Source organism: Geotrypetes seraphini, chromosome 8 (assembly GCF_902459505.1).
Source record: "Geotrypetes seraphini chromosome 8, aGeoSer1.1, whole genome shotgun sequence".
Taxonomy (NCBI): Eukaryota; Metazoa; Chordata; class Amphibia; order Gymnophiona; family Dermophiidae; genus Geotrypetes; species Geotrypetes seraphini.
In genome coordinates this window covers 170832779-170859198 of record NC_047091.1, presented here as the reverse complement: position 1 = coordinate 170859198, position 26420 = coordinate 170832779, and the positions used below count along the sequence as shown (strand labels likewise).

The following is a 26420-nucleotide window of genomic DNA, read 5'->3' as shown; positions in this document are numbered from 1 at the left end:
CAGAAGGGCAGAGTGGATTGGCCATTTGGCCTTTATCTGCTGTTATGTTTCTACTGTATGTTTCTATGGAAAGATATTGCAGCTGTTCTGGATCTGTATGGGACACAGTTTTGGAGTGCTTTCCAAATGCACTATGCAGGGAAACAAAGACTGACAAAATTGCTAGAATATTTGCCTACACAAGTTTAAAAAAAAAAAGCAATCACATTGAATCAAGAGCATTGCTTATATAATCTGGTGAATCACTAGTGCTATTATGTGCCATGTGACTAAACTGAAACTTCCATAGAAGCACATCCTTTTCTTTGCTGATCAGCGATCCTGGCTGCCATTCATTCGAATCAACAAAAATCTCAAATGCTGCACCAAGGTACTTGAAAGACACGAATCGAAGCAGCGCTATTGGCATAGCTGCTTCTATTTGTGCCTTTCAAGTGCCATTCATTAGAAAGCATCACATTGATAGTGGCGATAATCAAATAGTAAAGGCTTCGTTCATGCCTGAAAAGAGATACAATTTTAGAAGTTGTTCCCATTACTATCCTAACATTATGGGTGCAAATATTAGTGTTCGGTTACGCACCACTCGCTATGACAAACCTACATGACCCCACACAAGGGGCATGTTTACAATTTGATTATTGCCCTTATTAATGTGATGCTTTCTAATGAATGGCAGGCAGGATCGCTGTTCGACAGAGAAAAATATGCTGCTTCTATGGAAGTTTGGCAGCATGGCGACACCTCTTAACCTCACTCTAGGCCCTCTCACTCTGGAGTTTCCTTTCAATTGAAAGAGACTCGCCTCATTTGTATTTATGCCACATAGGTATTTAAACATCTCTCCCTCAAAGATTGGGTCCCACTGGCAGCTCTGCATCAGAACTCGTCTTCCACTTCATGCACAAACATGCACCAACATGTGCAATCTGTCCACACACCCATACAAACAACAACAAAGGCATGATGGAGACATAGCGCATGCTAACATTTCATAAACATTCTCCAGAACCAGGAAATCAGTGGTGTAGTAAGGGAGGAGTAGGGGTAGACCGCCCCAGGCACTGTCTCGATAAGGGCACCGGCACCTCTTCGCCCCGCCATCCCTCCCCCCAACCCATACCTCTGTAGATTTACGCCAGCACAAGCAACTTCTGTTGCTCACACCAGCCAGGTTCCCTTCTGAATCACTTCCGAGTCATGAGGCCAGGAAGTGACATCAGAGAGAAACCCATCACTGGCGCGAGTGGCATGCTGGAGAAGTCACTCACACTGGTGAAGATTCACAGAGGTACGGGGGGGGGGGGGGAAGAGAGACAGCGCGAAAGTGGAGTGGGAGGTGGGAAGGAGCAATGGGGGAAGAGGAGGGTATGGGGAAGCACCATCACTCCAGGCGCCTCCTACCCTCACTACGCCACTGCCCAGAAGAACTAAGTGTGTGCAGAAGGAAGAGATTTTAGAAATGAAGCAAGAACTTACCTTTTTTGGGAGGCCAAAATGAGAGCAGAATAACAATATCTTTGAATACACAGGAAAGGAGAATGAGGAGTAAGATCAGAGGCGAAGAGTGGTAGGTAGTACTGCTGTTTGAAGTGAATATGTCTATAAGGGAATTAGAGAGAGGAGTAAAGCCGTTACTGTTGTCTACATACCTAAGTGGCATCGTATCCGGATGTTGGTAGGGCCATAGTGCTCCGTGATAACAGTTCCGGGGCTCAGCACGGATATACAAGCATTCCCAAAGACGTTGTTGCCTACAAAGGTGCGAAGACTTCCCAGCAAGCGATACGTCCGTGGGCATTTTCTGCAGTTGCTGGGAATGACCGTGCCCTGATTCACCAGGTAAAAGGTGAACCACTCCCCTCGGGGCGTACTATTCATCTTCCAGCCTTGCGGCAGGCTGCAGTTTGAGAAAGCCTTGTAGAGTGTTTTAAATTCAGCCAGGACGGTCTGGAAGTTGTGCTCCAGCAGCTCCACATCATGTTTCTGAGCTTCCCGGAAAAAATAGGGCGCTGTCGGCAAGTCAGGTAGAAAGAAAACTTCTGGTTTCTGTATGGACGGTCGACTGTTTAAGTAGCGGCCCTGCTCACGAATCCCCTTGTGAATTCTGCCCATCCCAGACCAGGAGTATCTCTTAGCGTATTCCTGTAAATTATGATACAGTTTCTGGTTAAGCCCGTCATTGTGGGTGCAACGAACACACTCGGATGAGTGGCAGTACACATACCCATTCTGCAGCCCATTGGCATCGACGCCCTGAATGATTGAGTTCACAGAGACATAGGAAAGGGGCTGCTCCCTGCCCACATGGTAGCAATACCACACAAACAACACCAAAATGCAAGCGATAGTGCTAAGTGCAACCGTGTCACAATCACGGACAGAATGGATGCCCGTGGCTATGAAATTCCGAAGTCCGTCCAGTGACCAGCTCCAGTCCATAAACCACTCTAATGACATTTTCATGTGTCTGCTGTTAGATGTGTGTAACAAGTCAAGGTGAAGAGTCCTCGAGTTTTTCACAGGCACCCATACCATGCAGATTAGTAAGGAGGAGGTTGTGAGCGTTTGCAACAGGAAAACACAAACCCGAGAACTGTTCTAAAAACACTTAAGTGCCGCATTACCAGTTGGAAAACCTTCCCGTCTGCAACCTCTCCAGCGCATGTGACCATCCTGATTGACGGAGGGCTGCTCACGCACCATTTTAGCAACGTATTATCCAGCGAGTTACTTCTGCTGCAGCTACTTAGTCACTTCTGAAATCATAGGAAGCTGGGGAAAGAAGAGTACAAAAGGATTAAGAACGTATTTGCTGTTTCAGAACATACGAGTTTGCACCTGGGCTCCATGTGAAATGCTTGCAAGCAAGGTATAATGCAGACAGCTTTCGGTTAATGCACCCCAAGAAACATGATGGGCAGACTGAACAGCAAACTAAAGTTTTACCTCCCTTCGGTATAGGTCACTTTGGACTTTTCCTTTCCTGCACCATTGTCCTGACTGTATACTTCCAGTATATTCTGGAGGGAGTAAACCAAGGATGAGAGAAAAAGTTCAGCCTCTATGTCATGCAGTCCTTCTCTTTTCTGATGGGGTTGTCATTTCAGACATCAAGGAGGCAATTCTATAAAGGGATGGCTGGAAGTAAGCAACATGATACCGCATGGGTAGCATCTATTCTACGAACCCTCACTAACCTGGTGTAAATGGGCAAGCAATGAACACAACTTAGAGCATTCTATCAGTTGCACACATTGGAAGACACCCCCCCCTTGCAATTGTGTGGTATGACGTTTACGCACGCTCATACAGAACAGCGCTTAGGGCACTTGCCTGTGTAAGTGGCACATTTTCCTGCATTTATGCACTCGTGTGGTGTGTAAATGCACACATGCAGTTACAGGACTGCTCTGCAAGTGGGTTATGGACGTCTGCTTGATTAGCACATGGAATGAGACCATTCACGTCACAAAAAGCCCCTCTAGTATTTCCATAAGCAACAAAATGTCAATATTCTATAGCAGGGCTGCTGAAATGGTAAACCTTGATGCTCAATCTGGATCGCTGAGCCTTCCAGTGTGGCTCGCCGGGGCGCTGCTTTTTTGACATTGCTCCAACTCCTCTCTCCCATGGTCTGGCGTTACTCCAGCTTCCCCCACTTCCACATGCAGCAGAGAGTGTCAAAAGCTGCCCCTCTGGACAGTGGAGCCCTTCTACTGCTGTGTCCCACCTCATCTGATGCAATTTCCTGTGGGCAGAATATGGCAAAGGAAAGGTTTCACCAGCAAGAAAGGCAGCTTTCAGTGTTCTTCCTGCCACAACTTGCTGCAGCATGTAAACAGCCAGCAGGGGGAGGACTGACACGAAGGGATATGACGAACTGGCCAGTGGGAAGCATAGAAGGGAAAGAGCCCACTCTTTCATTTTCAAACTAACTGAGCTCTGGAATGAGTTATCGCTTTCACTTAGAAGTCTAGGCCCCTTCGTTTTATTTCGGAAAGCTCTGAAAATTTTTTTGTTTACTAACACTTTGCCATTCTAGATTATATTCTTCTTCTATACGTATTTATGTACTATATTTACATTATTGTAAACTGAGTCAAGCACCTTTTGGTTGAAGACCTGGTCTATAAATTAAAGTTTAGTTTAGACCAGGAACAAAGGGGAGGAGGAAGAGAGGGGAGAGATACTGAATTGAGAGACAGAGAAGAGATAGAAACTGGACCAGGGGAGAGGGACAGACACTGGATCAATAGAGGGAAGGAAAGAGAGATGTCAGACCACTGATGGTGATGGTGGGGGTGGGGGGTGGGAGGAGGAAGGGAGGAGAAAATCTGGACATGGGGAGGGACAGACACAGTGAGATGCTGGCTGTGGAGAACATAGGGACAAAACTTGACACAGGAGGAGGAGAAGGAGGATCAGAAACAGGGACAGGGACAGAGACACAGAGGGGAGGCACCATGCCAAGCTCTATCTCTATAGAGAAGATGTGGTATATAAGCTTAAGGTTTAGTTTAGACCAGGGATCTCAAAGTCCCTCCTTGAGGGCCGCAATCCAGTCAGGTTTTCAGGATTTCCCCAATGAATATGCATTGGAAGCAATGTATGCACATAGATCTCATGCCTATTCATTGGGGAAATCCTGAAAACCCGACTGGATTGCGGCCCTCAAGAAGGGACTTTGAGACCCCTGGTTTAGACGCTGGACACAGAAAAGATGAATACTGGACAGAGAGAGAGAAAAAATGTGAGAAGCAGAAGATAAACACTAAATCCAAATCAATGCTTGAACAACATATTTTTTTCTGAAATTTATTAATTTTAATGTATCAGCTCTGAGAAACGTGCTCCTCCCCGGTGCCCGTTCACTTGGGAGCGATGATGCCCTATAACAGGGGTAGGGGACTCCGGTCCTCGAGAGCCGTATTCCAGTCAGGTTTTCAGGATTTCCCCAATGAATACGCATTGAAAGCAGTGCATGCAAATAGATCTCTTGCATATTCATTGGAGAAATCCTGAAAACCCGACTGGAATATGACTCTCGAGGACCGGAGTTCCCTACCCCTGCCCTATAACATCATGAGACATGAGGTGCAAATGATGGTTTGCGGACCCTGGGTTTCAGACAGCCAAATTTTCTTGAGTAGCCCCTGCTCTTTATCTACTAGTTTTGGTCAATTAGCAAATTCATTTACTTCCATTTCTCTTTCATCTAACTTGACATACACTCTTGTCACAATATTCAAATATATTAAGGCATAATACATCTATCATCAATCATTCTAAAACTACCTAAAACAACAATACAATTAAGTTTGCACCAATAAAACATTAACACCCTGTTCTACACCGCGCTAGCAGTTTTTAGCACAGAGAGCTACGTTGAATGGCCCGTGCTGCTCCAGACGCTCAAAGGAACTCTATGAGCGTCGGGAACAGCGCGGGCCATTCAGCGCGGCTCCCCGCGCTAGAAACTGCTAACGCAATTTAATAGAAGAGGCCCTAAGTCATTCTCTCCCTGTTTTATGAAGCTGCGTTAGGCTTTTTTTTTTTTTTATCACCGGACGCGGTGGTATTAGCTCCAAAACTCATAGGAATTCTATGAGCATCAGAGCAAATGCCGCCATGGCTGGCGATAAAAAATCCTAATGCAGCTTCATTAAAAAAAGGGGGGGGGGTTATAATATTAAAAACAAACAAACAAAAAAGGTACCCATACAATACCTCCTCCCACTGAAACACCAGCCCATAAACTAAACCCATGTCTTTGATCAACTAAAAATCTACTATACCGAAATTGTTTTATTTTCCATTTCTTCTCACTTAAGGGCACCCTAGAGGTTTCAAACTTTTCTCAACAACAAACACATAAGACCAAACCATTTATTTTTGTCCCTGTATTATGGCCTTTTGGAAATCAGTTTGGTCCCAAATTAATGGCTTATTAGAAAATCATGTAGCTCTATCATACGATACAATTCTATTTGGAACGTCCATGAGAAAAAAAAGTCAAATTTCATCTAATAATAAACTTTTATTAATAATGACAGGAGTTGCCATTCTGCATATTATTAGAAATTGGAAAGATTATACCAGACTTAATTATACCTTCTGATGGAACTCATTATGCCATATATACAAAATGGAAAGGACAATTGCCATGCAAAAAGGAAATTATAACAATTTCAAAAAAATTTGGGGACCATTGATAACATATTGTAATGAGTAGGATATATTGATTCATTATTGGTTTATTATTATTTTGAACACATTACATGTATGATATGTTTGATTTACATTATTTGTGGAAAGGGAGGGTGTGGGAGGGATTTAAAATATGTATTGAAATAATAATATGAAATAATTTTCAAGTGATGTATAGGAATTAAAGGATGTAATATTGTTCACTTGGTGTAAGATGAAAAAATGAATAAAGAATTGGAAAAAACCCCAAACACATAGGGGAGGAGGGGAGAGATAACCCATCTTAATATTTTACAATTAACTTGAGTATTTTATGTAATGAGACTTACCCCCTCTTTTACTAAGGCGTGCTAGCCGATTTAGCACGTCCATTATAGTCTATGGACGCGTTAGCATTTAGCGCATTGGCTAACGCCAAAGGGGGGTTAGTTACTAATAACCCTGATTAACAGCAAAATCATCTGTCTTAATGGCAGCCCATACTGATACCTTTCCCCTAAGACAGCATATCGCAAAGTTTTTGATGAAGAGGCACACTAAACTTGAGGCCACAGCTGGAGGGCCTCCGGACATGCGCCGACGTTGACATGATCACATCACGCGCATGTGCGCCATCATCACGTTAATGTCCATGCATGTGCGGAGGCCTTCCAGACGGGGCCCTGAGCTTGCTAACCCTGGGAGGAGAGGTGTGGAGAGGCACCGATGAGGAGGAAAGGTGCTGGTGCCAGCTGACTGCCTCCAGGATGTGCCTCTCGCCGGGAGAAGCACATCCTGTGGGTAGTCGGTTGGCACCGGTGCATCTCCTCCTTGCTGGCATCTCGCAGCACCCTGAATCTCACCGTAGCACACAGTTTGTGATACACTGCCTTAAGACATCAAGTTTAAAATTCATATCAAAAGGTTACAATTTTTTAATGGCTTTATGGCAATAAAATTAATGCTGTAGGTTTACAGCATCTAATATAATAAAACCCTAGCCGTGCATGCGCACTCTTACCGGCGTGCTACCTGATCTGTAGTTCCGTGGTTGGCAGAGTGTGCATGCGCGCTTACCACGCATCTCTCTCTCTCTCTCGCAGCGGGCTTGCCAGCTCTGGACAGACTGACAAAGTTTATTTTCAAACCTCACCAGCGTCGGAGAAGACTTACGACTCCAAACCTGCCGACTCCAGCAGCGTCCGCAGCATTCTATATGCGCTGCTTCGGGGCCTTCTACTGCCCTGATTTGCTCTGACGTGTCTCTGATGATGTCATCAGGTACATGCCAGAGTAAATCAGGGCAGTAGAAGGTCCCGAAGCAGCGTGTGTAGAGTGCTGCAGACGCTGCTGGAATCAGCAGGTTTGTCAGGACCACGGGAAGGGAAGGGGGGGGCGGAAAGGGACTAAGGGAGCCGGCCAGACCCCGGGAAGGGAAACGCTGCTACTGCACAGGGGAGGGAATGCTGCTGCTGTGGCTGCTGCACAGGAAAGTGGGGGGGATCGAAATGCTGCTGCTGCATAGGGAAGTAGGTTGAGGGAAATGCTGCTGCACAGGGAAATGGAGGGGGAGGGAATGCTGCTGTGGCTGCTGCACAGGGGAGTGGGGGGGAGAGAAATGCTGCTGCATAGGAGGCAGGGAGAGAGACAGATAGATAGCGGGAGGAAGGGAGACAGAAAGAAAAGAAGAAAAACACAGGGGTAGGGAGAGACACAGAAAGACAGACAGACAAATAATAATAATAATAATAATTTTATTCTTATATACCGCCATACCCAGCGAGTTTTGGCGGTTTACATTAAATTAGATTAGGATCCGCATAGACTTGTAGATTTACAACAAATTTATAGGATTTACAACAACTGTAGCCAAAACTTGGCAGATGAAAAGGGAAATTTACAACAAGTTTAGCCAACTTCGTAGATGAAGAGGGCAGAATTACAACAAATTTATCGGATTTACAACGGATTTGGTCAGACTTGGTGGATGAGGAAGGTAGTGGGTAGGAGAAGCAGGGGGAGATAGGAGCTATCGTGAAGGAGAAGAGTCGGGTAGGGGGCCCTGAGATTATCTGAAGGGTCAGTTAAGGGTCTTGTTTGCTGAAAAGGTAGGTTTTGAGTGATTTTCTGAAGTCGAGGTAGGTGGGGGCCTCGAGTATCATTTGGGCTAGCCATGGGTTCATCTTGGCTGCTTGGAAGGCGAGGGTTTTATCTAGGAATCTTTTGAGTTGACAAAGCTTTGGCGAAGGGAATGTGAACAGCTGAATTCTGCGGGATTTCTTGTTGGTGCAGTGAAGATTTAAGTGGGGAGTGATGTATCTTGGCGAAAGACCATTTATCGATTTGTAGCATATGCATGCGAATTTGAAAAGAACTCTGGATTCGAATTGCAGCCAGTGAAGTTGGTTGTAGTATGGGGTGATGTGTTCCCATTTCTTCAGGCCATAGATGAGGCGAATGGCGGTGTTTTGGATCGTTTTTAGTCTCCTGGTGGTTTTCTTTGTGGCGCTCAGATAGATAATGTTGCAGTAGTCCAGAATGCTGAGAATGGAGGATTGTACTAGTAGGCGGAAGGAGGTGTCATTGAAGAATTTTTTTATGGTACGAAGTTTCCAAAGTACCATGAAACATTTCCTGACAATGAGGTCTGTGTTGTTTTCTAAGGATAGGTTTTTGTCTAGGATGACTCCCAGTATTTTTAAGGTGGGTTCTAGGGGGAAGGTCATTCCTTTCAGATGAATTGTGGTGTTTTTGATTTTTTCCTTGGGGGTGGCTAGAAAAAATTTTGTTTTGTCCGGGTTTAGTTTCAGCCTGAACGATAACATCCAACGTTCAATCTGGTTGAAAATGTTAGTAATGTAGTCAAGTAGTTCTGGTGTGAAATTGGTAAGGGGGATGGCTATTGTGATGTCGTCTGCATAGATGAAAAATCTGAGTTTGAGGGTGTGAAGGAGGTTGCCTAGGGAGGCCAGGTAGATGTTGAATAGAGTGGGGGATAGGGGGGGAGCCCTGCGGGACGCCACAGGTGTTGTCCCAGCTATGTGAGATATTGTTGTCCTTGAGTACCTTGTAGGATCTATTTTTTAGGAACCCCTGGAACCAGCTGAGGACCTGATCGGATATGCCAATGTGTGCCAGGCATTCGAGGAGTATGGTGTGGTCGACCAGGTCAAAGGCACTGCTTAGATCTAGCTGTATGATCAAGGCACTTGAGCCTAGACTGAAGAGCGTGTGAAGATAGTCGAGGAGGGAGGCTATTATGGTTTCGGTGCTGTGGTCCGTGCGAAAGCCTGATTGATTGTCGCTGAGGATGTTGAATTTTTCTAGGTAAGTGGAGAGTTCAGTCTTTACCACCCCTTCTGCTATTTTGGTGAAAAGGGGGATGTTTGCGATCGGTCTGTAATTAGATGGGGAATTTGGGGATTCTTTTGCGACAAAGGGGGCCAGGGAGAGAGACAGACAGAAAGAAAGACAGCGGGAGGGAGAGAGAGACAGAAATAAAGACAGACAGACATATATTCTAGCACCCGTTAATGTAACGGGCTAAAATACTATCTGACATAATACAGTTTCTCTTTTGTACTTGTGTTTTTTCCTACGGATGTGGCTATAAAAATTTTTTTTTTAAAAAATCAGGTTTTCAGGATAGATTTATACACAACGGAGGCAGTGCAAACAAATCTATTTCATACATATTCACTGTGGATTGCCCGAAAACCAATTGACTGGCTGTGTACTGAGGACTGGGTTGAGAATTCCTGTGCTAAGTAGTCCCAGACCATATAAATCCCTCACCATAAAAAAGGGCTTCCAGCAGCCATGCTAGCATTGCCAAAGACGTACATATGAAGTAGTCAAGGCAGTTGGAGGAGTTACAGATATAGAATTACGTCCATATTGGTAAAAAGCATGCATAGTTGCTCTGTGGATTGTGCAGGGCTTTTGACCAAAAACTAGCACTCCGTTTTGAAAGTTATCCCAAGGGTGTGCATGTACATATTTACATTTGCTAATTTGCATAGATACATTTACTAACAAAAAATTAAATGCTTATTTCTAAAGGCCTACAGTTTTCTTGCCATTCCAAGGTCCACCCTCTACTATGGGTAAAAGTACTTGCAAAATGGGTCTTTACGCTTACAGTTAGAGCTAACAAATCAAAAAGTTGACCATGTGGTCCATAAGCGCCATCAACTAAACTTAGAAAAATCTCACTGGTATTAAACCATGAAGCTGTAAGGCCACACTTTTTTGGTCTATTTGTCAGGGTAAAAAGCCTCAGAATATAGAGCTATATACCCAATTCGGATCTTAACATGAAATAATTCACTTGCTCATGTCATAGGCAAAATCCCTGTACAGATTCTTTTTATTATAATATATTCTTTATTTCTGTTTTTTTCTTAAAAATCGGTTGTCTTAAATGTAATCCTCATACTTATCATTTATAGCAATATAGTTGTAGAATGCAACTGGGCTGGTGTCCACCGCCTACGTCTTCTGCAGCAGACTCAATTAATCTGGCCTTACAGACTATTCATAGTAAACGGCAACTGTTGCAACATTGTAGCTTCTTAAAAACTCCATTGTTACTCAGTTCTATCAAACCAATTACTTATGCTTTCATCTCTTTAGATCCTCAGCTCACTGTTCCATTTTCACTGACCGACGCAGCCTGCGTTTCACAGAGATATCTTTTACTCCCACTGCATCAGGGAATTTTTTAGCAGCAATGTTTTCTTGGCTGATATTGGCTGTGCTGATTCTTTGTGTACCGGCATCCCTCCTGCTGGCGAAGATCGTGCCGTTTCAGGAGAGGTGCCGGCAGGAAGGACTGGGCATTCCTCCTGCTGGCGAAGATCACGCTGGTTCGGGGGGGAGGGGGGCAGCAGGATAGAATGGGCATCTCTCTTGCCAGAGACCATTTGGGGAGGGTTCGAGCGATTGCAGCAGGAGAGATTGGGCATCTCTTCTGCCACGATCATTACGGGTACAGGGGGGGAGTGGAACAGGTTGCCTGATCAGCTCAGCGGCCCGATTTGGAACTTATACCTGATTTGACTTGGTTTAAGTCAAAATGTATAAGTTCCGTCTGGCAACCTGTCAAACCTTTTTGGTTATGGCTGCAGGGCATTCTTTGTTGTTAACTTTAATGAAAAGAGCTGGAATTAAATTGTACTTGCGTTCTAGAAATGCTGGTTTATTCCGAGTTTTATAATTTTCCTAGATGTTCCTTGTAGTCTGCCTAGAAAAGCAGCCAGCATTGTACCCGAGACTCTGAGCATGATACCTCTGCCCTTTTTGACTTTAGGGTTCTGACTGATGCCCAGACCAATCTATTCTCCACAACTATTTTCTTTAAATATGAAAGTTATCAAGTTGTATTATAACTGGCCATGCCCATTACTTTTATTTCATCTTCATGGTATATAGCAGCGTATTGCAAACTGTATGCCAAGAGACGCCGGCTGCCTACAGGACATGCCTCTTGCCGCAAGCGGCATGTCCTGTAAGCAGCCAGCCAGCGCCTCTCCTTCTCCAGCACTCTCCCCTCCCCCCACCTGTGGTAATTGGAGGCTCAGGGCCATGGCTGGAGGGCACATGCGCGTGACATCATCATGTCAATGTCTGTGCATTTCCAGATGCCCTCCAGCTGCGGCCCCGTGTTTAGTGTGCCACAGCTTCAAAAATTTGAGGCACACTGGTATATAGGGTACCTCTGTTTATTGGCCTTTTAAAAAAAAAATTCAGTCATTGTTTGAATTCACCACTTCCTGTGAAAGGGCATTCCAGGTATCCATCACCCTCTCTGATGTCACTTTTAACTTTTCCTCTTTACCGCTTCATTTCACCTCCTCTAGTTCTATACTCTCTCTGTTTTTTGGAAACAAGTTTTTTTTGTGCCTTACTAATTTTCAAGATTTTAACCGTTTGTATCACATCTCCCCAGACCCTCTTCTCTTCCAGGGTATACATATTCAAGCGTTCAAGTCTTTTCATATATCTTTTGGCAGAAACTCCATTTTGGTCACTTCCCTCTGAACAGCTTGAGTCTTTTTATATCCTTGGCAAGAAGGTTTTATTGTTAGGGATAGGAAGGGAACTGCTGTTAAATGCTAATTTTTGCAATTATACTACTATAATCTGCCTTAACTGTATGTCCCAGAAAAATGAATATACATTTTTAAATGAATATACTTAGATGTAAGGTTGATATCTCTCCATATATTTTGTGATGTATGATCTCATCAAAAGGCAAATTAAATGATAAATTAATTGCCTTGCATCCATTCTTATATACCTTAAACCAAGTCCGCTGCTTTGAGCATCTCATGAGTCTTCCTTCTACCGTATTACATTATTCTGAAAGGCCGTTTCTGATAGATAAATAACAAAAGGAAAGAGGATGGGTATAACCCCCCCGCAGGTCAACACTGTGAATCAGAAGAGTGAAGACTAAAAGACCAAGAGATGTACCAAGAGGAAATACAGAATAAAAAATAAATAAGAGCTTTCAATACAGTTTATTAACATAGACATTTTATAAAAGACAAACAGAGCTATGTTTCAGCACCTCGACTGCATCTAGGGTCATAAAAATTTAAAAGAACAGCTTTCAATAAGTTATTATGCTATGTTGCATCCAGATTGTATGATGAGTGATCATTCTTTATGGTGATTTTATACATTTGCATATTTATGAAGGTAAGGCACTGAAAGAGGCTAATGCTGGGTCTTTTATGAAATTTGTGTTAATAAATCAGTTCTATTTCTTACAATTCATTTCCTCTTGGTACATTCCTCAGTCCTGTCCTAGTCCTTTGCTTTTCTGATTCATTTTGACAGGTAAACCACAAACAAGAAGCCACAATGAATTTCCTTTCATTGACACCATAAAAACATAAGAGTTGACATACTGAGAAAGTCTCAAGACCTATCAAGCCCAGTACAATGGCCAATCCAGTTCACAAGGACCAGGCCAGATCCCAAAAGAGTAAAACAGATTTTACGCTGCTTACCCTAGAAATAAGCATTGTTTTACTAAGTCTAACTTAATAATGGCTCATAGACTTTTGTTTTAGAAAATTATCCAAACCTTTTTTAAACCCTGCTAAGTTAACTGCTTTCACCACATTATTTGGCAATGAATTTGAGAGTTTAATTACACACCAGGTGGAAAACTATTTTCTCTAGTTTGTTTTAAATTTACTATTTAGTATCTTCATTGCATGCCTCCTAGTATCTTTGGAAAGAGTAAACAAGTGATTCACATCTACCAATTACATCAATTACAACTTATCTTGACTTAGATATCTTGTTAAAATCATGGGCAGATCAGCCCATTAGATCTTTCTTTTCTTTCAACAGTTGAGAAATGAATCTACTGCAGCCTGACATTTTTCCATGGGGAATTGACCTCTCCACCAGATCTAGTTTTCTTAAACTCCAATATGCCCACCCTGCTCAGATCGCCAATCCTGGAGGGAGGGGTGGGTTTGTAAGGAAACATGCAGGGCTACAATTAAAAACAACAAAAAAACAAACAAACAAAAAACCAAAAGCCAGCTAAAATTGGCAGATTAAGAGCTCCAGGTCATCCCATCTGCCCATTTTCTTTATCTACTGCAGGCCCATCTTGAACGCTGGTTTTCTTGAGACTCTGCAAATAAAAATCAGGACTTAATCACTCTACCAAGACTGACATAAGTCAGGTAGATGTGGTTTTTACTGGCAAAAATTAAATGAAGGTAAAGTTGAACTTGTGGGAATGATTACTACAGATGACACAGGATGAGGAATATCCAGGACTTTATACAAATATCAAAAAGTGGCACCATACTGAAAATGGGAGCCCGAGACCCATGTTTCGATGCTGGTTGGCCCTCATGTCGCCCATCGGCCAGAGTTGTTAGGGGGCAGGGGTGGGGGGTGAAGAAGTGTCAGGAGAGGATTGGGTGGTGGGCCTGCCAGGTAAGAGCTTTTTAAATTAATTGATGGGAAGGCTGGGAAGCATGTAGGGGCGAGGATTTTTAAGGATGGCTCCTTCCAGGGTGGCTTTTCCCACTTGCCAGCCCGTTGCTTTAGGCAGTGGATGGTAGCTTGGGGGTGCGGATCTTCCGAACTACTGGGTCATTGGGGTTCATCAGGTAATGAATGGTGAGCTGGTGAGGTGCCCTGCCTGGTGGGTCAGGTGACCCAGATAAAAGAGGCATGAGGGACATGCCACCCCTCTTACCCTTGTTGGAATGACGGGGTTGAGGGCACTGACCTATGTAATTTGGTAGCTCGGGAGGAGCTCTTTTGGTTATGATTTTAATTGAAGTTATGATATGTTAATGTGTTATGGTTTAATAAACTGAGTTGTGGCTAATTTTTGCCATCATAAAGACTATAGCGTGTTTGTGGTAGAAAGGTGGTGGGGGAAGGTCATGATGGTTGCGGAGGGGGGGGGGGGTGAGTATATAGGCAGACAGCAGGGCCTATCACGCTATTACTACATTTGATTGAAGAAAGCCCCAACATGGGCGTGTTATGGCATATAGACCTTCTTGTATCTTCTGGAGTGATTATTCCCGCTAGTTTGACTTTATCTTTGGATTTTATGTGATTGTCTGTTTTCCCCAAAATAAAATGAGCCAACTATTTCTCCTCCTTTCTCTTTCACTTCTGCCCCTCTCTCTGCCATTCTTTACCCAGCCCAGCAACACTACTGTTCATCCATAGAACTTTTCCAAGTAAACAGAGGTATCCCTCTCCCTTTAGGGCTGGCCTGTCCACCAGGCATATCTCCTTCTAGGGAAGTAGAATTGAATGGGGAGGGGTGTTTGAGGCAGCCACAAGTTGCTGTGACATGCTCTCCAGGTCTGCTACTTTTGTCCCCTCTGACATTTGTATCGCAGAGGAGGCTAAGTTTCTTCTTGTTACCAGCAGTGGCCCTGGAGGCAGGCTTGCAGTGATGACTGGGGGAAGGGAAGGAGGAGGGACATCTGGGGGGAGGGCTATAAAAAGAGAGAGATGCTGGACACCTGGGGATGGAAGATAGGGCAGGAAAGGAAAGGAAATGCTGGGCACTTTGGAGGAGGGGGATAAGGAATGGAGTGATATGTTGGATTCCTTCCACAAGCAAATATCTCAGGTTTTGCAGGCTGTCTTTCTGCACTGCATCAATTCTGTTCACCCCCCCCCCCCAGTGTCCTTGAGGCACTCCATACACTAATACATGCCTTCTTGATGTTACACATTGACTACTGCAATATTGTGTATGCAGACTTGGCCAAACATCAACAAATGCCTACAGACAGCCTACTTTCTCTGTGGTACAAGATGGTCTGACAGTACATCTCCACTACTATTTCACCTATATCGATTACCTGTTCATGCCCAGATTGACATCAAGGTCCTTTGTCTCGCTCACAAGGCCTATCTTGGCATACCCTCTTATTTATTTTTATGTATGATTTCTTACACTTCTACCTGCATGCTATCTGCTTTAAACGCCCACCATTTGGTGAACTTATCCCCACGCTTTGCACACTTGGGAATCCATCAGGCCTATGGAACGACCTCCCACCAATATTAAATTTAGAGAAGGATAGCTCTAAGCTTATAAAGTCGTGTCGACCATGACATTCTAATCAGATGCCTCGACTCTATAGGCATCTCAGGACAAGTACTAACCTGGTTCACTGGCTTCCTAAAAAACCGCACATACCAGGTCCACAGAGATGGAAGCTTTTCCCATTCCTGGTGCAACCCCTGCAGAGTTCCCCAGGGCTCCCTTCTCTCCCCCTCTCTGTTTAACATCTACATGGTATCTCTGGGACACATGCTTTCCGATTTAAACTTGAAATCATACATATATGCAGATGACATTACAGTTATCATCCCCATAACCTCACTGACACAAGAAACTGAACAACTCACCTCCTCTGTTCTCACTATGGTAGAACAATGGACTACACAGTTCAAACTAAAATTAAACCCAGAAAAAACAAAGCTTTTCCTCGCAAGTCCCAACCATAAACTAACTAATACTTCTCTGAACTTAAACGGGCTAACTTACCCAATCGAATCCACCATTAAAATCCTTGGAGTCATCCTGGACCGATGCTTGACTTTTGAAGACCATACCAACATTCAGGTTAAACAATGCTTTTGCACCCTATGGAAACTCCGTACCATCAAGCACTACTTCAACTTCCCCTCCTTTCGATTGCTGGTTCAGTCTCTAATCTTGAGCACCTTGGATTACTGCAATATCATATATTTGGGATCCTTCAAGAAAACCATCAAATGTCTGAGAATCATCCAAAATACCGCTGTCTGTCTCATTTATGGTCTCAAAAAGTCAGATCATGTTAGCCCATTCTACAGAAAACTTCATTGGTTGCCAATGGAGGCAAGGGTCATCTTCAAGTTCGCCTGCTTCTGCTTCAAAACCATAACTGGTTCATCCCCAATTTACCTATCGCATCACTTTGTGTTTCCTGGCACCACTCACAAACGTAGTGCACATCTATTTGCCTTCCCCTCCCTGAAGGGCTGTGTATACAAGAGATTTCTTGATAGAACACTGTCATTCCAAGCTGGCAAATGGAATAATTGTCTGTCTACCCTCATTTCATGTGCACCCTCCTATCAATCCTTCAGGAAACCAGTCAAAACCTATCTCTCTGATAAATTTCTCTGACTCCTTCCTACCCTGCTATATCACTGCATTACCTGCTGTATTTCCCACATATTTCCAGTTATACCTAACCTCCTTCGGCTCACTAATGTAATTGAAATTTGTTACCAATGTATTTGACAATATTCTCTGTAACATCACTGTATATGTACAGTCTCTTCCTCTGTAAACCGCTCTGAACTGCTTGTGGTATTGCAGTATACAAATAAAAGTTATTATTATTATTTCTTTGACGCAAACTTTAAATTTATACTCTAGGGCATTCCTGTCTGATATTGCTCTCCTGGAAATTCCCCTCCATAAGTGTTAATATGTTCTTGGTACTTTTATTTTGGCGAGATTGATTTGCTTTATCTCTTTCGAATGGAGATCTTTTCCTTATCACTTATAATTTGGCTATGTAAAGTGAATTGACCTATTAGTTAATGTGGTATAACAAGCTTATATAATAAACAAACATCTTTAGGGTGGGAGAGGAAGAGACTAGGAATGGAGAAAGATGATGGACACCACTGGGGCAGGATTAGGAAAGGAGAAATATACTAGCATCTCTGGGAATAGAAGGAAAATAAAGTAGAAAGAAAGAGGTTAAGACATCTATGGGGGTATAGGTAGAGGGGAGATGCTGGAACCTAGTGGGGTGGGTTAGGAGAAGTGGAAGTGATGGACATCTGGGGGTAAGATATGAGGTGAGATACTGGACGACTTAGAAAAGGGACAAGGCTGAAGGTTTAGCAGAAGGTTCACCTAGGGCTTTGGTCTTCACTCTCAGTCCCTGAGGGCCACCATTAGGTCAAGTTTTTAGGATATCCCTAATAAAATACATGAAAATAGTAGACACGCAAATTTCTCTTTTTATGTACATCTTTCTCATGCATATTCAATAAAGGTATCCTGAAAACCTGACCTGTTGACAGCCATTGAGGACTAAGAATGACGATCAATGGCCTAGGGCCTAGGTTAAACTCAAGGGCCGCGGGGCGAATCCGGCCCGCTTGGTCGTTTTATGCAGCCTGCAGTGCGATGCCCCTGGTGTTATCTTCTGGCTGGCTCCCTCCTCCTCACTGCCACAGTGTGTACAAAGCCGTGAGCAGTGGCCCCGGCCCACCTGGCCATTTTATGCAGCCTGAGGTGTGATGTCCCTGGTGTTATCTTCTGGCTGGCTCCCTCCTCCTCACTGCCACAGTGTGCACAAAGCCGCAGGCAGTGGCAGTTCCCTCGCGCGTCCTGCGCCTCATCTAGAAATATTTCCTCTGACATTGCGACATCAGAGAGAAGGCTTCCAGTTCAGGCGCAGGACACGCGAGGAGCCGCTGCTGCCTGCGGCTTTGTGCACATTGCGGCAGTGAGGAGGAGGAAGTTATCTGTGTTCTGGTAGGAATAAATGTTGAGAAGCATACGGTGTGCTTTGTGTAGTTTAATTTTGTGGTTAACCATTATGTGTTGTTAATAAGATTATATTGTGTGGAAAAAATGGTGTTACAATTAGTACTATTATGGGGGTGGGGTCTGGGGAGGATATTGGGTGGAGACTGGACAGGGTCTGGCCCACAACTTAGCCTGTGCTTTGGATTTCGGCCCCTTAATGTAACATAGTGAATGAATGACGGCAGTCTGCCCAACCATATACATGCTTCATAAATTAATTTATTTTAAATGGTCCTTTTTCTTAGATATTTCTGGGCCAGAAACCCAGAGCCCTGCCCAATAGTGTGCTTAAGTTTCATCTGTCTCCATCAAAGCTCACTCCAGCCCATCATAACCATCCCAGCCATCAAAACCCTCCCCAGCCCGTCCTCAACTGAATGTCCATATACAGGACACAGGCTGTGCAAGCCTGCCCAGTACTGGCCTTAGTTCCTTCACAGTATACCCATTATTTTCTGATTAGAGATCCTCTGTGTTCATCCCACACTTGTTTGAACTCTGTCACCGCAATCTTCTCCACCACCTCCCTCAGGATTGAGTTTGACACCCCTGGCCTACGGTATGAGAAGCCCTAGCAGGCAAGAATAGGAAAGGAAGGACAATGGGCTGGTCCAACCACCACTCCAGGATCCACCCTTTTCACCAGTGCTGTTTTCCAAAAGACAGGGTTGCATCTCAATACAGAAGAAAGCAACAGGACAATGGGAAAGTAGAGTACACAGTGAAAATCAGTTCTTTCTGCAGCAAGGTAATAGGCAAGTTCCATCCCTGGCAGTACTGAAATCCAGGCTAAAAGCCCACTTTTTTGAGGTTGCTTAAATGAACTCTTATCCCCCACTTGCTTGTAAAGTACCCATGCCTGAGAAACTCCCTAACCCCCTACTAATTCTGATTGATTAGATTATAAGCTCTACAGAGCAGGGGTCATCTTTTGAATGTTTTAATGTACAGTGCTGTGTATATCTAGCAGCTCTATAGAAATGACAAGTAGTAGTAATTGGCAGCTTCTGAACACAGAGAACTACAGTTTAATCTACAATTAAATCTCCAAGAACAAGCAATGGCTCTCCCAAGCCTACCTGGCCAATAAAGTTTTATGATCTTTTAATCCAGGAATCTCTTATGAATCCCTCCAGACCCTGACCACGGCCTCCAGCAACAGTATCAGACATCTTCTTCCTCTCCGATGTCCCACTCTCAAAGCAAATCTCATATGAAGAGGTGAGGAAGTGAGTAGAGTTGTGAAGGGGCTCCCAAAACTGGAAAAAAAGCATAAAAGAAAAAAGGTGCTAAAACTCATTATTTAGTATATAGGCTTATAGCTGATGCCCCGGCGTTGCACGGGTATTTAATTATAGCAATAACACTGTAAATGGATTCAAATAAAGATACTTTATAGTGGTGAATAAAATTATTTTTTACAGCTTAATAAAAGTACAATATTCAAATTATAATGTGAAATATTTGACAAAATGAATACAATACAACTAACGCAAAACGTGATTATAAACAACAATTTTAGTTTCACCCTCCTGGAGCAAGAACATATAATTATTGGGTGAACCCACCCTTGAGCAAGAAACATAGAGTTGTGGGCCGCGAGACCCCCAGAACATATCACCCCAGGTAGTGAGGGATCTGCATACCAAGTTTCGTTCAAATCGGTCAAGCCGTTTTTGAATTACTGTGAGAATGGCAGCTTTTTACATTTTTTCCATTGACATGAATGGGTGAAATCTGATATTCTGTTTGTAGCTCCGCCCACGTGTGCAGGTGGGCCGCGAGACCCCCAGAACATATCACCCCAGGTAGTGAGGGGTCTGCATACCAAGTTTCGTTCAAACCGGTCAAGCCGTTTTTGAATTACTGTGAGAATGGGAGCTTTTTACATTTTTTCCATTGACATGAATGGGTGAAATCTGATTTTCTGTTTGTAGCTCCGCCCACGTGTGCAGGTGGGCCGCGAGACCCCCAGAACATATCACCCCAGGTAGTGAGGGATCTGCATACCAAGTTTCGTTCAAATCGGTCAAGCCGTTTTTGAATTACTGTGAGAATGGCAGCTTTTTACATTTTTTCCATTGACATGAATGGGTGAAATCTGATTTTCTGTTTGTAGCTCCGCCCACGTGTGCAGGTGGGCCGCGAGACCCCCAGAACATATCACCCCAGGTAGTGAGGGATCTGCATACCAAATTTCGTTCAAATCGGTCAAGCCGTTTTTGAATTACTGTGAGAATGGCAGCTTTTTACATTTTTTTCCATTGACATGAATGGGTGAAATCTGATATTCTGTTTGTAGCTCCGCCCACGTGTGCAGGTGGGCCGCGAGACCCCCAGAACATATCACCCCAGGTAGTGAGGGATCTGCATACCAAGTTTCGTTCAAATCGGTCAAGCCGTTTTTGAATTACTGTGAGAATGGCAGCTTTTTACATTTTTTTCCATTGACATGAATGGGTGAAATCTGATTTTCTGTTTGTAGCTCCGCCCACGTGTGCAGGTGGGCCGCGAGACCCCCAGAACATATCACCCCAGGTAGTGAGGGATCTGCATACCAAGTTTCGTTCAAATCGGTCAAGCCGTTTTTGAATTACTGTGAGAATGGCAGCTTTTTACATTTTTTCCATTGACATGAATGGGTGAAATCTGATTTTCTGTTTGTAGCTCCGCCCACGTGTGCAGGTGGGCCGCGAGACCCCCAGAACATATCACCCCAGGTAGTGAGGGATCTGCATACCAAGTTTCATTTAAATCGGTCAAGCCGTTTTTGAATTACTGTGAGAATGGCAGCTTTTTACATTTTTTCCATTGACATGAATGGGTGAAATCTGATTTTATGTTTGTAGCTCCGCCCACGTGTGCAGGTGGGCCGCGAGACCCCCAGAACATATCATCCCAGGTAGTGAGGGATCTGCATACCAAGTTTCGTTCAAATCGGTCAAGCCATTTTTGAATTACTGTGAGAATGGCAGCTTTTTACATTTTTTCCATTGACATGAATGGGTGAAATCAGATTTTATGTTTGTAGCTCCGCCCACGTGTGCAGGTGGGCCGCGAGACCCCCAGAACATATCATCCCAGGTTGTGAGGGATCTGCATACCAAGTTTCGTTTTAAATCGGTCAAGCCGTTTTTGCGTGATCGCGGCACATACACACATACATACCTCCGATTTTATATATATAGAAGATAGATGGAAAATATTTATAGAAGAATACGTACTGTTGCAACCTAAGGGGTGGGATACACTATAGCCCTCCCCACAATATCTTCTATATTACAACTGGTTATTAACAAAAGTCTTCAGGCCCTCAGAGGTGCCACCAGATGCTCAATTATGTCTCATAGCATCTGGCTCTATGCCCCCCATCAGTACTCTGTCCCTCTTGGCTGAACCACCCAAGATAAGTTCTAACTTTTATCAACTATTTATTGAATTAACACGAAAATATAGCATTGCACAAAAAAAACTTTAAAAAACTAAAGAGACCCGATGATGATGGGGGGGCATAGAGCCAGATGTTATGAGACATAATTGAGCATCTGGTGGCACCTCTGAGGGCCTGAAGACTTTTGTTAATAACCAGTTGTAATATAGAAGATATTGTGGGGAGGGCTATAGTGTATCCCACCCCTTAGGTTGCAAAAACTCATTATTTGGCATATATGCATTGTTACACATCTGTCTGTTTTCAAATTTTGATAAACAGGAATAAAGTATGCCTGTTCTTCCATTCAAACAGTTAATGAGGCTAGGAAAATATATAAAAGTATTTCTTTTTCCTGAAGACTTAAAAGGGCATGGGGTGGAGTAGGGGAGCAAAACAAAATGTTGGATTTGTTTGCAGAAAGGCTATCCAATCCCCCCTTTTACGAAGCCCCGTTAGACTTTTTTATCGCCAGCTGCAGCAGTATTAGCTCCGATGCTCATAGGAACTGTATGAGCGTCGGAGCTAATACTGCAACGGCTGGTGATAAAAAAGCCTAACGCAGCTTCATAAAGGAGGGGGGGGTAAGTTTGACATCAGCCATAGTACAATTCTGTCTGTACAAATAAGGCGGTAAATAAAAAATGTAACCAATGCAATACAGTTCAGTTGGGTTGTTCCTAGCAGACAGGTTCCCTTTACTGAATGGTGCATTGACCTGTGAAAACGCTACCATGTCCGTTCTACTCAGTATATTCCATGTCTTTGTGCCATTAAGCAATTATTTGTGAAAATAAAGGTTGGCAGACAAAAACTGTAGATGCCAGCTTTTTTTAAAAATGGACTAACTTATCACCTCCAACTTGTTTCATCAAGCTTTATTTTTACATATCCAAGTGTTAACAGGAATATATAAAAGTGGCATAGCAACATATTTACTGGTTCCTTTTAATCTTTCTTGAACCAAGCAGAGGCAACATGGCACTAGGGAAAATGGAGGCTAGCTGACGAGAGAACCAGAAAATACCATGTACATCAAAATAAGCCCAATATGAAACTTGTAGGACTAATTCCTCCCAAATGATGCTCACATAACACCTGCTTTTGCTGTTTTCTATTGATTAAAGAGCTGCTCAAAATACCAGGGTAAACTAGAAGGCCCATATCAACAAACTGTCTCCTAATAGCTGCAGAAAACACCTCCTCAGCTTTCTGCTGTAGATATTAGCAGGTGGCAGAGACAGTGAGCTTGTTGTGATGGTCTCTATTATAACTGACTCTGTGACTTTTCACTAGAGTTTGGTTATGGGTCTGAGCATTCAGTTAGAAACCTAGAGTCATTGTGTGACCATAAAAGTATTTGGTTGCTTATTTATGTGGAAATAAGGTGATTATTTTTTTAATTGTTATATGGTTATCACCTTTGAAGAAACAAGACTCTTATATTTTATGTATAATATGTACACCACATTGATTGTAGCTACAGAAAGGTGGTATAACAAGTCCCATCACTTTGTTTGTAAATGCATCTCATATGTGCTGCAGGTCATCAACCAGTGTGAGGAGGTTCTGCATCATTACATTACATTTGTGATTTCTATTCCGCCTGTGCCTTGCGGTTCTAAGCGGATTACAGTTAAAAGAGATCAGGACATTACCGAGAGAATTACATTACAACGATTTAAGTAAATTACATGTTGTGGTATAGAAATACAAGTATAAGATATCTGGATTTATCGATAGAATAACTTGACAGGGTTCAAGTAGTTACAAGGTTCAGTGGGGAAAACAATATAGGCAACTGAAGAAAGATACCTAACTTTGAAGGAATCAGTTAAGTGGATACCTAAGGGAGATGCTTTTTTAGGAGAAGGTTAAATGGATACCTAAGGGAGATGCTTATTTAGGAGTTTGGATATTTTTCGTAAATGAGGTTCAAGGGGATGACTAGTGTGTTATTTGCTGGGGAGAGTGCATGTGAGATTGGGGAGGGGAATATTAAGTAAGGACGTGTTTTTTGAAAAGAAATGTTTTGATTTCTTTCCGAAACACTTTGATGTCTGTTGTTTTGATCATCAGTTTGGTGATGGTGGGGTCAATTTTCGCTGCCTGAGTTGCTAGAAGGCTGTCGTAAAGTTTCTTACGTCGGGTACCATTATGAGGGGGGAAGGTGAAAAGATTCTGAGTTCTTCTTGATCTGGGTAGTCGGTAGCGGCAAAGACGGTTGTTCAGGTAATTGGGGGCCATACCATGGGTTACTTTGAAAAGTAAGCAGTAGAGTTTGAATTGAGTTCTTGCTTTTATCGGAAGCCAGTGAGAGTCTACATAGGCGGGTGTGACGTGGTCGAATTTGCTGAGCGAGTAGATGAGTCTGATAGCTGTGTTCTGAACGGTCTGTAGTTGTTTTATCATAGTATTTGGGCAAGGTAGGTAGAGGCTGTTGCAATTAAATGCCATCTGATTATTTTTCCCTTTACAGTATGTTCTTTTGGATGTAGAAAAGGGAATCAGCACATGGATCTTTTGCAGCATCGATGCGGTGGGATGTTGCTCCGTGTTTATTTAAAAATATTTCTAGACTAGCATTTTTAAAGGAAGCAGATTTAATTAATATGTATTGTAAGGGGGTATGTTATAATTTGTTACCCGCTTAGTAGATAAGCAGGATAGAAATTTTTACAATAAAATTTTTTTTAAAAATTATATATATATATATATATATATATATATATATAACTTCATAAGGGGAGAAATAAAAGGTTAACATTCAACCTTAACCCTATAATGTTGGAAAAACTAAGGTCTCCTTTTATCAAGCTGCGCTAATGGGGTTAACGCGCACGACTTTTCATCACGCATTAACCCCCGCGTTCGCTAAAAACTACCACCTGCTCAAGAGGAGGCGGTAACGGATAGCGCGGCCGGCGGTTTAGCGCGGCTTGATAAAAGGAGCCCTAAAATCAGTATTTTACACTGTTTTGTACAACCAACAAAGAGCCAATGTTGCCTCTCGGCTGGCACATTCCAACACCGTTACCTGTTCCCTGAAGTCTCCATGTTAACCTTAAAAAAGGGCACCATAACACTTATGAAATACCTAATGGGGGTAAATAAAACGTACAGTGGTCAATAGCTAACCTAGGAAGGGTGAAAAGAAGGTCTGTAAAACGGGACGGTGGCATTTCCTACACATGGTTACAGCTGGGGGGGGGGGCGGCGGCATAAAAATCAAACCTACACCTGAACAGATACGATTTGCACACCCCCCGCCCCCAACCCAACCGCCGTAGGCTGGCACCACAACTCCCCCCTCCCCCCCAAGTCATACACACAGCTGACCCGCCCGCACGCGCTCACACGTCACTCTCCACGAGCACTCAGAGACCCGACGCTCCTCCCTTGTGCCCGAGCCCCGCCTTCTACCTTCAAACTCGTCCTCGAGGGCAGCGGCGGAGGCGACGACAACGCGCGCAAGACAATCACCGCCGGTCCCATCTCCGGCATCTCGCCCTCCCTCCGCTGCGATCCGCCCCCCTCCTCTGACGCAGCTTCCTCCCTTCCGCTGCGTCCCGCCTTCCCGGAAACAGGATGTTGCGTCTGGGGAGGTGGGGGCGGGGACGCCTGGTCGCTTGGCGACGTTGAGGCCTCGAGCTGGCTTCGTGCTGGTCGCGAGCTCCCCAGGGCCTCAGTTCGCGAGGGGGGGGGGGGGCGGGGCGTCTCACGCGGACTCCTGCGATTCACGCGCGAGCGTAGCGCAGCGCACGTGCGCTATACCTTACTATCTTCGTAGAAATAAATGCAACATCTTTCTCTGCCCCGTTGCTTTATAACATTTTATTGAAGAAATGCAATAAATACATAATAATATAATACAGTAAAATAGTCATAACATTTAAATTTACCATATTAACTTCTTTTTTTCTTTTTTTAATTCTTTATTCCTTTTTAATCATTCAACAAGTGTACAATAAAAATCATACATAGGCTCAAAAACAACACTTGATAGGCTCAAAAACAACACTTGATAAATCCATCAAGATAATAACAATTGTATCTATATATATAAACCCATAACCCACCCTCCCTCCCAACACTATTCTTCTTAATTCATTTTACCCTCTCTTCAATTGTACAATCCCTCCCCCCACCCCTCCTTAAATAATTTATCTTCAAAAGAAAAATGGTGTTTATTCATTACAAAACAATGTTAATTGCTCCCATATTTTAATAAAACTTTTCTTCACGGTACAGCGGTATATAAGAAATAAAATTATTATTATTATTATTATTTTGTACCGCTATTGAACGTTCCATTTTATATAAATGACATAGTGAATTCCACCAAAAATTAAAGTTAAGTCTGCTATGATCTTTCCAATTGCTAGTAATATGTTGAATGACAATTCTGTCATAATCAATAAAAGTTTGTTATTGCTTGCCGATATCTGACTCTTTTTCCTCATAGACATGCCAAATATCACAGTATCATAAGTTAATGCTACAGGATTTTCTAATAAAGAATTTATTTGATCCCAGATCGAATTCCAAAAGGCTAAGATATAGGGACAAAAAAATAAAAGATGATCCAAAGTCCCTATATCAAGCTTACAACGCCAGCATCTATTAGATAATGAACTATTCAACTTTTGTAATCTAACTGGGGTCCAAAATGCTCTACTATGCAAA

General features: G+C 43.3%; 1 protein-coding gene across 4 annotated transcripts in view; it reads right to left on the bottom strand.

Annotated features, from left to right (window-relative positions):
• Positions 1-25377, bottom strand: part of ASPHD2 (aspartate beta-hydroxylase domain containing 2) — a 42044-nt gene extending 16667 nt beyond the window's left edge. Inside the window, exons 1-5 of one of the 4 annotated variants that reach the window (XM_033956410.1) lie at positions 25158-25377; positions 19384-19563; positions 12491-12566; positions 2628-2775; positions 1653-2145 (exon numbers count right to left, since the gene is read on the bottom strand). In XM_033956410.1, coding sequence (XP_033812301.1) covers positions 1653-2145; positions 2628-2675 — 541 coding nt within the window. In that variant the 5' untranslated portion in view covers positions 2676-2775; positions 12491-12566; positions 19384-19563; positions 25158-25377. Of the gene's footprint in view, positions 1-1652; positions 2776-2949; positions 3752-12490; positions 12567-19383; positions 19564-25157 lie in introns of those variants that run through there. The other 3 variants (XM_033956409.1, XM_033956408.1, XM_033956407.1) reach the window with 3 other exon arrangements.
• Between the last annotated feature and the right edge of the window lie 1043 nt (positions 25378-26420).